At 34.2% G+C, this 15,215-nt stretch overlaps 3 protein-coding genes across 4 annotated transcripts; 2 read left to right on the forward strand and 1 right to left on the reverse strand.

The window, feature by feature from the left end:
• The first annotated feature begins 1,036 nt into the window (after positions 1-1,036).
• On the forward strand, positions 1,037-3,859 carry LOC135848960 (transmembrane protein 39A). Its single transcript, XM_065369072.1, has 11 exons — positions 1,037-1,290; positions 1,450-1,611; positions 1,695-1,896; positions 1,969-2,111; positions 2,186-2,284; positions 2,362-2,453; positions 2,541-2,695; positions 2,824-2,921; positions 3,023-3,109; positions 3,183-3,303; positions 3,389-3,859. Exons 2-11 carry the CDS (start codon positions 1,496-1,498, stop codon positions 3,620-3,622), a joined length of 1,347 nt encoding a protein of 448 aa, XP_065225144.1. The 5' UTR covers positions 1,037-1,290; positions 1,450-1,495; the 3' UTR covers positions 3,623-3,859.
• Positions 3,860-5,514: 1,655 nt separating this feature from the next.
• On the reverse strand, positions 5,515-11,075 carry Ufl1 (UFM1 specific ligase 1). Of its 2 annotated transcripts, none has more exons than XM_065369066.1 (14): positions 10,866-11,075; positions 10,675-10,759; positions 10,406-10,551; positions 10,084-10,325; positions 9,823-10,015; positions 9,600-9,746; positions 9,348-9,526; positions 9,097-9,279; positions 8,876-9,019; positions 8,567-8,790; positions 8,214-8,493; positions 7,972-8,141; positions 7,671-7,882; positions 5,515-5,682 (listed from the first exon to the last, which is right to left on the reverse strand). In XM_065369066.1, exons 1-14 carry the CDS (start codon positions 10,915-10,917, stop codon positions 5,561-5,563), a joined length of 2,379 nt encoding a protein of 792 aa, XP_065225138.1. In that variant the 5' UTR covers positions 10,918-11,075; the 3' UTR covers positions 5,515-5,560. The 2 variants fall into 2 exon arrangements, with proteins under 2 accessions (XP_065225138.1, XP_065225139.1); XM_065369067.1 differs by having other exon boundaries at positions 10,858-11,072.
• A 1,196-nt stretch (positions 11,076-12,271) lies between these two features.
• On the forward strand, positions 12,272-13,419 carry RpL18A (ribosomal protein L18A). The gene is made up of 4 exons (XM_065369073.1): positions 12,272-12,434; positions 12,684-12,863; positions 12,942-13,118; positions 13,192-13,419. Exons 1-4 carry the CDS (start codon positions 12,417-12,419, stop codon positions 13,351-13,353), a joined length of 537 nt encoding a protein of 178 aa, XP_065225145.1. The 5' UTR covers positions 12,272-12,416; the 3' UTR covers positions 13,354-13,419.
• The last annotated feature ends 1,796 nt before the right edge of the window (positions 13,420-15,215 follow it).

Raw genomic sequence — 15,215 nt, forward strand, 5'->3', positions numbered from 1 at the left:
CTATCGAGACAAAACGACATTTTCCGTTTTGGTTTCAATTAGGCTCTATATAAACCAGGTGAGCGCATCCACCATTTTGTTCCCTGAAGTGATAACGAACCAGTAATTATGCATACAATTTCTCATGTAAAAAATTCAATTTTTCAAATTGTTCTCGAGTTTGGGTGAACTATTATGCAGTCTTAAATTAATGACAATAAAATTCCCTATCGATTGATGTTAAATTTTGATCATTTCGCGTAAAAATAACGATTTTATGAATACTTCTATTTTACTGATTTTTGCATACCACGTACGTCATCTTTAAACTAAAAATACTCAAAATTTTCAGTGGACACATAGGTATTTTAAGACAGTAAAATGTTCCGAATTTTGTCTTCTTTAAAATGAGTTATTACCGAAAGCTCTACATGCAACCGTTCAAAAGTTTTCGAAGTTGAAAGTTGCGAAAATCAGCTACGGGCAGTAAGTATTCAACTTTGAACTAATTTTACTCAAAATTTTCAATGAACACATAGGTATTTTAATACAGCAAAATGTTCGTAATTTTATCGTCTTTAAAATGAGCTTATAACGAAAGTTCTACCTCTCATCGTTCAAAAGATCTTGAAGATCAAAGTTTCGGAAAGTGAAATACTGATCAAAACTAAGTGACTGATAACAGTGATAACACAATTTGACCACTTTCCGCAACTTTGAACTTCAAAAACTTTTGAACGGTTGAAGGTAGAGCTTTCGGTAAACAATCATTTTAAAGGGGATAAAATTACGAACATTTTGATGTATAAAATACCAATGTGTCCACTAAAAATTTCGAGTAATATTAGTTCAAAGTTCAGTACTTACCATCAGCAGCTTGTTTTCGTAACTTAAAACTTCGAAAACTTTTGAACGGTTGCATGTAGAGCTTTCGGTAATAGCTCATTTTAAAGAGGATAAACTTATCAACTTACGAACATTTTGCTGTATTAAAATACCTATGTGTCCACTGAAAATTTCGAGTATTTTTAGTTTAAAGACGACGTATGTAGTATGCAGAAATCAGTAAAATAGAAGTATTCATAAGTCGTTATTTTTTCATGAAATGATCAAAATTTAACATCGATCGATAGGGAATTTCATTGTCTTTAATTTGAGACTACACGTAAGTTCACCCGGACTCGCGAACTATCAAAAAAATTGTATTTTTTACATGAGAAATTGTATGCATACTTACTAGTCCGTTATCACTCAGGGAACAAAATGGCCGATGCGCTCACCCACTTTATATAGAGCCTTAGTTTCAATATGGTGAGTTATTCGGTTTTTTCTGTTTTCATTTCGTATCAATTTTTTCGAAAAAAGATAAGCAACAGCAGCAGAAGATCGTACACGAATCTACTGAAAAATATGATTCAAAACCAATTTAAACGTAAAAAAAACGCACCGGAAATGATATCATGATTTCAGTATGTAGCGTGGCAAATCACCCAACTTATAGACCGAACTGAGAAATATGCCTCCTGGAAAAAGACACTTCTCTCGCGCAAGTATTCATCCCACAAGGATCCAGACTTCAAACGTAATAACAACTCCACCAGAGGAAAAAACTGAAAAACCGGAAAAAACAAAGTAAATGTGGTTACATCTGAAGTAATTCCATTTCAGCAGGCAGCTCGTTTCTCGAAATTAAATTTCTTTCCATTGCACTGTAGGAAATTGTGTACCAATTGTATAGGCGAAGTCCTGCATGAAATTGTGCCGGTACATATTCCGGTACCGATGTCATCGTCGGAGAACTACTTGGTATCAGAATTCTTGATCGCATTGTTCAGTGTCGCTTGCGGATTTGTGCAATATTTCAATATCTATCAAAATGCTTGGTGGTTACCTCATTCGTATCATCATTATGGATTGGTAATGTTTGAATTTAAACGAAAGCAACGTACAAGAGTTGATTTAGTTTCACTAATGCTTTACTTTTTACAGAATCTGCACCTGATCGATTGGTTCATAGTTCAATTTATCATTGTAATGACTCTGCGACCTTCTATTTTCAGTATAGTGAGAATCTACGTGATGAAATTAATCAGTAAATTTGAAAGCAATAGAAATCTGAGTCCTTGCATTAGGTATTATTACATTTTGTACCGATTTCATTCAATTTTTTTCTCTGTTTCATCTCATTTCGATTGGAATTTTATAGGATGATTCTTAGTTTCATCTTCACCGGTTATGGAGTTTACTGTGGCATGTATATTTGGTGGATATACGGATTTGTAATGCTTTCCATTATGTATTTACCGTGAGTGTTCCGTGAAGCATTTTTCATTTCTTCGACAAAATGGAATATTTAATTGATGACGTGTGTTTGCATTTCAGATGGGTGTTATATATGTATATTTACAGCAGCAATATACGCGAATATTTTGATCTAAGAGTGGTGCATCTTCCATCAGCAGGATTCATCAAAGGTAGAGATTAATCTCGTTGGTAATTTTGTTTTCCTTCTGATTAATTGCAATTTCTCCCATGTTGATGATTTCCAATTAATTTCGTAGGAATATTGGTGCATCGTTGTACAAATTCTTCTCAACGAAGCAGGGATGAAGTAGATTTTCTGCGAGCAGATTTCAATGCTCGGATGAAATGTTTATTATTCAATTCGTTTACCAATGCTTACTACTGCGTTTATATTCCGGCCTGTTTTTCTCAAGTGAGCGCATATTTTATGTTCAGTGAGGATCGTAGGGTCGGTGGAGGGTGCAATTATTTCTATTGTTGTATGCCGGATTACTTAGGCTGTGTTTATAAAATCATTCCATTTTATTTATTTCCACACAGGGATTTCTATATTTTGAAGATAGTTGGGTGTCGTATTTTATAATTCTCATGTGGTTCTCATGCATCTGTGTTTATTTGACTCAGTATTTTTCTTTCAAGTGAGTAAACTCCTAATGCTAATATGAATTTCGAGTACAGCTCAAAGTATATTATAGAACGACGAGTTACTTTTCACTTTTATTATCGTGTAATATTACAGCTATTACGATGCATGCCATCGAGCAGCGTTGCATCTTGGAAAATGGGGAAAGGTCACAAAAGTGAACGGCAAAACTTCATATTTTGTGTAAGTTGTATGATTACTCGCAATTTCTAATTTATTCGTTTATTTTTTTAATAACGCCAAATCGTGTTTTTAGGTGGTTCGAAGGTAGTTTTTGGTATAAGGGAATTATCGTTAAACACAACGGTAATTTATGGCGAGCTGAGAATTTAACCAATTCTGCCGAACCGGGAAACAGAGCGCACGAATATTTCTATGTAAGTTTGAAAAAAAAATACGAGTACCTAATTAACCGAAACATTAGTCGTTGATTAGTTATCATTGAATTAATTTTGATCGTAGCGTTGTTTTGGAAAACCTGGATTTCTCATATACTGTTGGGTCTTGATGACGTTAAGCGTGTGCTGTCTGCAGTTTGTATTCCTCATGTGCTCTAATCAATGGAACCATATTTTGGCAGCGTGCATGATGTTAACGTGTTCGTATTACTCGTTGTATAAGTGTATCAAGAGCTATAAATTAAGCGACACGTTGTATAAACTAGAAGAACAAGTACAAACCAAAATGATCAAATAGGGTAACGAAGTGTGAGAATTTTCAAAACGAATCTCATTTCACGAGTGCGTGCTGTGTTCCTCGATGTTATTTTTTTAATATTATGTTTTTTTTATTCCTTTTTATCTAGTCATCACGTTGAATTCATTCTCATCAAATTGTATTCGAGTCGTTAAAACTGTTCGTTTTTAAAATGTTGTAATTTCTAAGTACCCTCAACCCTCAAATGTAGTTTGCAAATACATTTGATTTCTGAAATTTTTTCGTTTATTTTTCTACAACAAATTTTCAACAATGAAGAAATAACTTTTGTAAGCGAACAAACGATCAAAAATTAATCGTAAACGAACGAATTTAAGATCCGCCTGTAATGAAGAAAAATTCGAAAAGATATGATCTAATAATCGAGTTAGTTTATTATCCAACTGATTGTGAGTGATGGTTACATTGGTCTTGACAAGTAAGGCATTTCAAATCATCTTTAGTTGTAAACCATATCATATTTTTAGGTGTTGAAAATGTTGACACGCCGTAAAGTGTATCTTAATGGCTTAATTGATTTTCTGCTGCGATAACCTGGAATCAATCAGTAATCAGAAGACGGAAGTACCATCAGTGACGTCGCATTATTAGTTTTAATAAATTTTCTTATTATGTAATATTTGGAACTTATTGTAAAGGCAAAACAGCAGTTGGTATTACTTACTTGCAGGATCCTATCATTGAGTGTTATTCTATTGAGTCTGTATCAGCAGCATGAATAGCCTAAAACAATTGAATAATTCGTTTTAAATTGCGATGTGTCTGTGTACCTATACCTATCATGTGAATATTGTGAATGGGTATAATAGGTACCTATAAGAAACGATGAGGAATATGCTCCTACGTAAAAACTAAAAATTTCCGCTCAGCGTCTCCTGTATTTCTAAAAATTGTAATGTATGTATTAAGCTCATCATTGGCCTATCATCTAACAATAGCTCAGCTCTTGCTCTGTATTCTTCAAATTCTCTTTTGTACCCTGTAAAGTTTCGGAGTTTTTCTTCCAGTTTGTCCAAATCGTGTCTACGAACGGTTATGTACTCTTCATTATCTATGAAATAATCGTTTAAGAACACAAATAAGTAAGCAACATAATGTATGGTTCCTATTTTACTCGTAAAAGGAACCAAATAGCGATTTTAAAGAGGTAGGCATTGATATTGGCGTTTTTACCTGCATTGCAAAGTATGTAAGAAGTTACACGCTCAACACAATTACCAGTAAACATATTATAATTTCATTGTTTTCGATTGTTTTTCTATGTAGGTGACGTGTATTAAGGAACAAGGCGAAATTACTCGTTTAAAGTTTCAAAGCAATAGGAAACACATAAAATTAGCAAATTATCTATAGTTGTTTCATAGCACGTATTGAGGACAGAAATGCTTCTGCATTTTTTCCAATATTCGATATCTCTATTCAAAAACTAGGCTTATCGTATAAGTATTCGATAATTCAACTGCTTATCACTCACATTTTTTTCATTTCATTAGATTCCGATCTACGCAATTGATATTTTGTTCAATTATTAATTCTATTTAATGATGCAAAGAAAAGAAAAGTTGGTCGAGTTCAGCAGATAGTAGCTTGTAAAAAACAGAAAGTATACCAAAGACGTCACATTATTATTGTACTTACCTACATTAATTACCTCATTAATTTGAACTCAAATAACTTTCGCCTATTTTTATTAACGTTGAAATTAGGTATTTAAAAATTTTTTTAAATGCCAAAATAAAAAGCAGGCAAGCGTTTTACTAGTTAGGATTTCAAAAAAGCTCAACTTTGATTGAAATCCTAGAATTTTGACAAAGCTATTAAGCCCGTTACTTCTCTCATTCTAACGATAATCAGACGTTAAGAAAGGACAATTTTAAAACAAAAATTGTAATGTGTAAAAATAAACTAACAACGAAATTATTTATTTGAAAAAGTTAGAGCCATTTGTTTGACTTTTTCCGTAACTTCCTTCAGTTCTTCTGATATTTTCACATAATCTTCGTCATCTTCACTGAGTTTGAACAATTTCAGCACGTTTCCTACAAAAAAACAATAATTCACTCTCAAAAATCGCATCTATATATTTTGGGCTTAAAATTATTCTTACATATTAGTCCGGCATATGACAATAGCAGTAATTGCACCCCCCCCCCCGCCGATCCTTCGGGACCATTTTTTTCTTAAAGGGGACATCCTAAGGAACTTTTTAAAGCAAACTCGACCGACAAAAAGTTGGCCTTACTTACAAAATGGTGGCCATTTTGATTGACAGGTCAGCCGAAATCGAAGATTTCGTGTTTCAACATAGGAATTGCACGAAATTTTTCAAACCTTACAAAGGTAGATCGAAAGATCATGCAAAAATTTATCACCTGTCAAAATTTAAAGTGCTAAAGTGCGTTTTCCGATTTTTGGTGAATTTTTGAAAATCCAATTTAGGCCAAAAATGAGGGAAAAAACCAAAACTTTACCAAATTGACCGAGAAAGCTGAAATTTGGGGATATACCCTATTTTCGACATGCCAAATCGATTGGAAACGGTTTCAACTCGTTTTGAGCAGTTCTGGAGCCTCCAGCAGATTTTTGAAACTCGAAATTCCCACAAAATTCCATCAAATTGGAGTTGTAAAGCTAAAATTTATTCTGAAAACTAATTTCGATACGCTACGAAGTACTGCAGGTGAATTTCAAGTCGTTTTGGAGCCTCAAGCGACGTTTTGAAAATTCCTGAAGCCTCCAGCAGATTTTTGAAACTTTGAACGTTCACAAAATTTCATCAAATAGAGATGGAAAGCTGAAATTTACTCTACACTTCAATTTTAACTCCCTCTGAAGACGACTTCAGGTGAGTTCAAATCATTTCAGAGCCTCCAGCGACTTTTTTGAAAATTACTGGAGCCTCCAGTAGATTTTTGAAACTTGAAATTTTCCAAACATTAATTTATCAAATGGAGTTGGCAAGCTGTAATTTACTTCGCAGACTACATGTTGGTTTCAAATGCTTTTGAAGCTTCCAGCTACTTTTAGGAAATTTCAATTTTCCAAAAAAAAAAGAAATACAACCTTTCAAAAAGTCGCTGGAGACTCAAAAACGACTTGAAATCCACCAGCAGTCAACTTCGTAGCGTATTGAAATTAGTTTGCAGGATAAATTTCGACTCTCCATCTCAGTTTGATGAAATTTTGGGAAATTTCAAGTTTCAAAAATCTACTTGGAGGTTCCAGTAATTTTCAAAAAAGTCGCTCGAGGCTCTAAAACGACTTGAAATTCACCTGCAGCACTTCGTAGCGTATTGAAATTAGTTTTTAGAATAAATTTTAGCTTTACAACTCCAATTTGATGGAATTTTGTGGGAATTTCGAGTTTCAAAAATCTGCTGGAGGCTCCAGAACTGCTCAAAATGAGTTGAAACCGTTTCCAATCGATTTGGCATGTCGAAAATAGGGTTTATCCCAAATTTCAGCTTTCTTGGTCAATTTGGTAAAATTTTGATTTTTTTCCCCCCATTTTTGGGCTAAATTCGATTTTCAAAAATTCACCAAAAACCGAAAAACGCACTTTAGCACTTGAAATTTTGACAAGAGATAAATTTTTGCATGATTGATGATCTTTCGATCTACCTTCGTAAAGTTTGAAAAATTTCGTGCAAGTCTTACGTTGAAACGCAAAATCTGCGATTTCGGCTGACCTATCAATCAAAATGGCCGCCATTTTGTAAGTAAGGCCAACTTTTTTTTGGCCAAGTATGCTTTAAAATGTTCCTTAGGATGTCCCCTTTAAGGAAAAAGTTGTCTCGGAGGATCGGGGGGGGGGGTGCAATTACTCCTATTGTCATATGCCGGACTATATTATGCTCTAAATGCATTTTCGTCGTAATATTTGGATTTCGCGCGAATTATTAATCCATTTTGATTTTTTGGGCCGCAAACATGCGAGCAAAATTTAATATTCGGAGCACTTTTTACCACTCGAACTGGACACTAAAAATAGTTCATCAATCTACAGTATTTCTGCAAAAAAACAAACCGTGATATTGTTGGAGCACAGCAAAATTATTTTCATCGATGCGTTCTCCGAGCAAGGACAAAATATTAGACACAAAACGACCAGAAGCGTTTAAAATATTCTGCGTGATATTTTGAAACAATATCAACAAAACTAGATGCAAAACCAGCGGCGGGTCTTCGGTTTCTTTTAGCTTTTCGATCAATGCTTGTCTGTGAGATTCTAGTAGCGTTCTGGAAATTCAATAATTTTATCAGAAAAAATTCTCATTTTACTCGAGTACAAAAAAATGAAAAAATTTTTTTTGGCAAAAAATACGAACTTCTCTTTTTTCTTATCCATTTTCTTCATCATTATATTCAAAATCGCGAGAGCATCTTCAACAGCATTCATAAATTCATCGACTGAATTTCCGCCAACACTTTTATTTAATTTAACGAACGTTTCCTTGAGTTCTTTATTGTCAATAGTGGATAATACTTTATTACGTGCCTGAAAAAAAACACCAATCACCGAATTAGTCTAGTTTCGAGGATACGGTGACTTCCAATCGTATGTAAATACCTCGGTGGAACTAATATCTTCGTTCTTATCGCTGATGAATGTGAAACAGGTATTGATCAACTGCGTTCCAGTCGACTTCAGTAGATATTTAGACAACTGGAGTTGACATTCGGCATCGTTGAATTCTTTAATCCCTTTGTAATAATGTTTCAGGTTCTGATACGTCGATATGATACTGTCTTGTAACTCGGCGTTCATTTTGCGTTTGGTGTTGTGCAAATTTGCTAGACGCGTTTCGTAAGCCGATTGAGCCAAACTCAACGCTGTTTTGTTAATCGAGCTGTCACAACAAAATAACACGAAATTTAAAATCATCGTTAATTCGCGGATGAATGATTTTTCCAAACACGTACGGATAGAAATATTGTAGCAGTTCTTCGATGAAATCTGCACAATCGTCGGATTCATCTTGAAACGATTCGTCGAGCTCGATCACGTTTCTAATCTCATCGTAAGTGACAAGTTCCAGAGCGATGGATATTCCATGGTTTTTCGATTCTTCTTCGTCAGAGTCCGCCTTGTTGGTACTTTTTTGACCGTATTTCTTTTTGGTTACTCTCGTTTTAGTTTCTCTTCCCTGAAGAGACAGACGTTCATTCGTTAGATTTTTAATGTCGATTCGAGATTTGAAAACTCTCATCGGGAAAATATGATCAACTCACTTGGGTGCCACCTCCACTTTTACCAACATTTGTTCGTTTTTTACGCTCTTCTTTTCTAGACAGTTCACGCTTTTCGCTTTCGTCATTGGCGTTATTCAGTTTAGATTCGATCACATATTGCTCGTATTTTCCAGAATTTATCATCTGCGAACATACAAAAGAAAAAATAAAATGAAAATCGAACGTAGGGGAAGATCATTCGTCTTCTGTCACTGCCTTACCTTATCTACATTCTCTGGTATAATTTTTTCGGCGATGTTTGATTGAATTTTATTCAAAAAACTATCGGATACGGCGTACGAATGGTTAAAAACACGAATACTGGACGAAAAGCGTTGTTTATCGGTGACATTTTTCAACAATATCTCCGCATCGTCGGTGTCGATGACGGTTGGAAGAACATTCTGAAAAATATATTAAAACGAATCTTTTCCTTTTTCATGTTCGAGCGATTGAAAATAAATCAGCGTACCAAAATATTAGTCCACGATCGAGATGCTAAAACTTCTTCAATCGTGGCTTCGATTTGATCAAGCAGTTGTTGACCAACTGCGCAGTTCTGCAAATAAAACAGCTTTTCATCCGACTTGAGGGATTTGGCGATGAAACCTTTCGGATCATTAATTCCCACTCGATTCAACGCATCGTATTCTGAAAGAATCAAAAACGTTTAACGATTTGATCTGAATGGGGAAAATTCCATCAACATTGTATGTACTATTACCCAAGTATCCGTTTTGTTGGAAGAAATTATTCACCCATTCGCTTTGCGTTTTGAGATATATTTGAGGAATGTATGTGCACACGTTTCCAATTCGCTCGGTGAGTACTCCAGGAATTTGTTTGGATTCTATCAAACTATCTATTAAAGCTGTGCAGAACAAAAATAACATCGTTCAAAATTGATTTGCAACGAAGGAGATGTACTTTTCACTTGAACTACGTACAAAATAATACATTCTCCTTGATCCCACAGTGGCTAATAATTGTGCTGATCAGAGTTGGTTTCGTTATAGCGATGAAAGCACCACGAACTACAGCCTTGTTCTGATTTAGAAATGATTCGGTGTAGTAACTTTGAGCATCTTGTTTATCTTGTCTAGCGCTTACTATTATTCTTCCAGTATTTTCTTTTATTACCTAAAATAGATTGAGAGGTAAGTACCTATATTTACAGTTTGTTGCACGGTACTAATTCGTCGACTAACAGAGTGAATAAAATCTCCGGGTAAATCGAAAGTTCTCGCTAATTCAGTAACGCTTATGATCCCATGTTGTTGTAATCGATCGTTTATTTCTTCGGCAACATGAACGGCGTAGGAATGATCAATTAGCTGTCCGAGAATAATTCGAACATTGGTATCTTCTTTAATGATATCATGGGCTAGGGTATTGATAACATTGAAATCAACGTTCAATAACTTGGCTACGTCGATCAAGTTAACTCTGCCTGAAATCGCAAGTCGTATTACAGTATGGAAAAAAATGAACGTCATTGCTCTCAGTTGAAATTATACGCAGTGATATTACCTCCGTGAACGTGTAACTCGTCTCTAATTTCTTTGATGAGATATTTTGGAGTGATGTACGACTTTCCATCGTTTGTAAATACAACATCCAAGAGTTTCAAGTGCACCAATTTCGTTACTATTTCTACACAATTCTTCTCTGATAACCTGTGCAAACAATAATGTATCGTTGAAGATAACTATGATCAAAGAACTAAGATGATTTATTGATCTAGGGCATAGAAATTTATTAAGAAATAATAAAATGAAAACAGATAAAAGTCGTCCAACCTTTGAGCACTGGAAGTGAGCTGAGCTCTTCGAAAATCGGCTGCAAGTTTTTTCACCTCTTCCCAATCGTAATTAGACATGATTCCTAAGAAGATTACAAGAAGACAAGCTAGATAAATTTACATAATTTGAAAAATTAACAAAATTAGCGATGTAAAAGTTTAAAAAGAAAGAAAAACACACGTTCCTACTCGTAAGCTGGCCAACAGGGCGTAGGGCTCTATATAAACCAGGTGAGCGCATCCACCATTTTGTTCCCTGAAGTGATAACGAACCAGTAATTATGCATACAATTTCTTATGTAAAAAATGCAATTTTTTAAATTGTTCGCGAGTTTGGGTGAACTGTTATGCAGTCTTAAATTAAAGACAATAAAATTCCCTATCGATTGATGTTAAATTTTGATCATTTCGCGTAAAAATAAGGATTTTATGAATATTTCTATTTTACTGATTTTTGCATACTACGTACGTCATCTTTAAAGTAAAAATACTCGAAATTTTCAGTGGACACATAGGTATTTTATTACAGTAAAATGTTCGTTATTTTATCCTCTTTAAAATGAGCTATTACCGAAAGCTCTACATGCAACCGTTCAAAAGTTTTCGAAGTTGAAAGTTGCGAAAATCAGCTGCGGGCAGTAAGTATTTGACTTTGAACAAATTTTACTCAAAATTTTCAACGGACACATGGATATTTTAATACAGCAAAATGTTCGTAATTTTATCGTCTTTAAAATGAGCTTATAACGAAAGTTCTACCTCTCATCGTTCAAAAGATCTTGAAGATCAAAGTTGCGGAAAGTAAAATACTGATCAAAACTAAGTGACTGATAACAGTGATAACACAATTTGACCACTTTCCGCAACTTTGAACTTCAAAAACTTTTGAACGGTTGAAGGTAGAGCTTTCGGTAAACAACCATTTTAAAAAGGATACAATTACGAACATTTTGATGTATTAAAATACCTACGTGTCCACTGAAAATTTCGAGTAATATTAGTTCAAAGTTCAGTACTTACCATCCGCAGCTTGTTTTCCCAACTTTCAACTTCGAAAACTTTTGAACGGTTGCATGTAGAGCTTTCGGTAATAGCTCATTTTAAAGAGGATAAAATAACGAACATTTTGCTGTATTAAAATACCTATGCGTCCACTGAAAATTTCGAGTATTTTTAGTTTAAAGATGACGTACGTAGTACGCAGAAATCAGTAAAATTGAAGTATTCATAAAGTCGTTATTTTTTCATGAAATGATCAAAATTTAACATCGATCGATAGGAAATGTTATTGTCTTTAATTTGAGACTACAGGTAAGTTCACCCGGACTCGCGAACTATCGAGAAAATTGCATTTTTTACGTGAGAAATTGTATGCATACTTACTAGTCCGTTATCACTCAGGGAACAAAATGGCCGATGCGCTCACCCACTTTATATAGAGCCTTACAGGGCGAAGTGATAACAAAGTTTTCCAATTCCAAAACAAAATGGAGCTTGTCATTTTAGATTGTAGAGAGCGCTAAGCTGAACTTCGGATTTTTTTACCAAAAGTTTAGTGGCATTGATAATTACGAAGGCACGTTCGTAAAGAATTTCCACTCTAGAAGCCACAAACAACGTTTCAAAATTTAAAAAAAAGTGTTTTTTTTTTCTTGAGCAAACGAGGTGGAAATTTCAGCGGCGTGGATCAAGTTGTGATTTTTTTATTAAAAATAAGTTAATAATTATAAAAATATCACCATGAAGGCGAAAGGAGATGTAAGTATATCGATATTCTTCATTTTTCTGTATCGGATAAGTCTGCTCTGTCATTTTTCGTCGAGATATTCCATCCCGAATAATCACCTCATTCGTTCCCCTTTCGTAACTTTTAAAACCTCGTATTTTTCATTATTCTTCCTTCTCTGATCTCCAAAATGAATAATTTGATGATATTCATCATGTAGAATGATAATATACACTCTAGGTATATTCGCACGAGTTATTCATACCGTTTTATCGTTACAGTTGAAGGAGTACGAAGTCATCGGACGTAAGCTACCGAACCCTAAATTATTGAATCCACCTCTGTACAAAATGAGAATCTTCGCTCCGGACAGAATCGTAGCCAAATCCAGATTTTGGTATTTCTTAGGTCAATTGAAGAAAGTAAAAAAGACCACCGGAGAAATTGTCCATTTGAAAGAGGTATGTAGACGTCAGTTGATTTCGAGTAAATATGGAATGCTAAAATATTTATAACGTTCGTTTCTCTTTTAATTGTAGATTCCTGAACCATCGCCGACCAAGATTAAGAATTTCGGTATCTGGTTGAGATACGATTCTCGTTCTGGTACTCACAACATGTACCGTGAATATCGTGATGTTACAGTAGCCGGCGCTGTTACTCAGTGTTACAGAGATATGGGAGCTCGTCACAGAGCAAGAGCACATTCGATACAGGTATATTTAATTCGATTTCGTGGCGCATTTTAGTATTTCAATTTCGATATTTATGCATTATGGGTTTTAACAGATCATCAGAGTTGAACCTGTCGCCGCTAAAAGCTGTCGTAGACCGCATATTAAGCAGTTCCACGATTCTAAAATTTTGTTCCCGTTACCTCATCGTGTACAAGGAAAACGTCATGCTTACAACACATTCTCTATCAGAAGACCGAAAGCCTGCTTTTTGTAATTTTAACTAACTTGATTATTCAAATTTTATATTGTTAAACGCAATAAAATCCATTAGGAACTTGGATGCAATTTGTTATTCGATTCGATGTGAATTCAATACACGATTTTTTTCTCATTAGTGATTCAAGTGAAGTGTAATATTGGTGTTTCGAAGTGCCGAGTAAATGTATTTTTCTCTCGATGCTGAACCGATGGAACAATTTGTTTAGTAAGATTCAAATTATCATAAAATCAGAAACGTTGATATATCTATGCTGTGAACTGGTGGAATTTGGAATTTTGGATTATGGTATCGAGTTACTTTCACTGTTGGTATCTTCAGCAGGTGGAAATCGAGCAAATTTAACTAACGTAAATTGAAGTTGAATACTAAATTGATGGAATTTTGGATTATGATGTCGAGTTACTTTCAGTGTTAGTATTTTCAACAGGTTGTACTTGAACAAAAATTAACGAAAGCAGTGCAGATGAATATACATACTAAATTGATGTTTCTTTTTGACTGCGGTAATCATCGACGTTAGAAGCATTTTGAAAATTTTTAGGGCTTTTACTCAATTACTTTCCAACATTTTGATCACTAAACTTGGTTTCTTTATAGAAATTCCTTAAAAGTCTCGCTTTTTCGACTAAAATAGCGAAAAATCGTATTTTTTTTGATATATTTATTCAGAAAAAAGCCCTATCCAAGTCTTGCTAAACATTTACCAAAAAACATTCTACTTTTTAGAAAATAGTCATGCTTTCCATATTGTCTTTTTTTTGCAGAAAATTCCAAAAAGTCCCACGTTTTGTTCAAAATTTCCGGTTTTTCGGCCGAAATTGCGAGAAAATATCAGTTTTGTCGTCAAATAATTACTTTTGCAAAAAATTGAATAAAACCCTCGCTTTCTTGCAAAATTGCCGTAAATTGCTAAAAAAATTTCACTTTTTTTTTTCAAAAATTTACAAAAAATGTTGCTTTTTACAAAAATGTCTTAAAGATTGTAATTTTTTGTAGAAAATTGCAAAAAATCCCACTTTTTTCCTAAATTGTCCATAATTTAGTTCGTATTTCTAAAAATTCCAACAAAAAACAACTTATAATCGTACAACTGTCTTGCTCTTGCATGTGTCATTGCCGTTCTTTTTGCTAAAATTAGGTACGTAAGTCTCGTTTTTCGCCAAAAATTAAAAGTTTTTTTCAGAAGCTGTAATAATATCCTCATTTTGTTGCCAAAGTCTCTCATTTGTTTACCGAACAGTGGCAAGATAACACAACTTCTTGAAATTGAAAATTTTATTGTTTTGCTCTTGTTTCTTCACATAGATAAATGAGTTATTTCATTATTATAATTTATTGTGAAATATTCGTCGTAAGCTGTAACACAGATTTATGTTTCAATTCATCATTATCTCCGTCATCTTTTGAACGACGTTCGTCAAATCTAAATCAGCTACAATGTCATTATTGGCAATTTTCCACCACCTGTTGAATCTGTGTAGGAATATCGCTCGAAGAAAAATTAATTGATCAATGTTAATGAATAGGCAGTAAGAGAGAAAGTGACGTTTTATGGCGACGAAAAGCCTGAACATTAAAGAGGATTCTATTTCACGCAACTCAAAAGTGTTTAATTCTTCCTTTTTCGGATATTATTACTACTCGTATAAAGTATTAAACTTGCTTACCTTTGAGCGAAATGCAATTTGTGCATTTTTCGTTTCGTATCAGAAATTCAGACAGGATCGACACGATTCTGGAGAAAAATAATTATTTTTCATCGAGATGTTTTTTATTCATTCACGAATCTCACATCGATAGCAGATAAGTACATGAAGCTCGTCTCATCATCGTCTGCCAATACTTTATCTTCAGAA

Source organism: Planococcus citri, chromosome 5 (genome assembly GCF_950023065.1).
Source record: "Planococcus citri chromosome 5, ihPlaCitr1.1, whole genome shotgun sequence".
NCBI lineage: Eukaryota > Metazoa > Arthropoda > Insecta > Hemiptera > Pseudococcidae > Planococcus > Planococcus citri.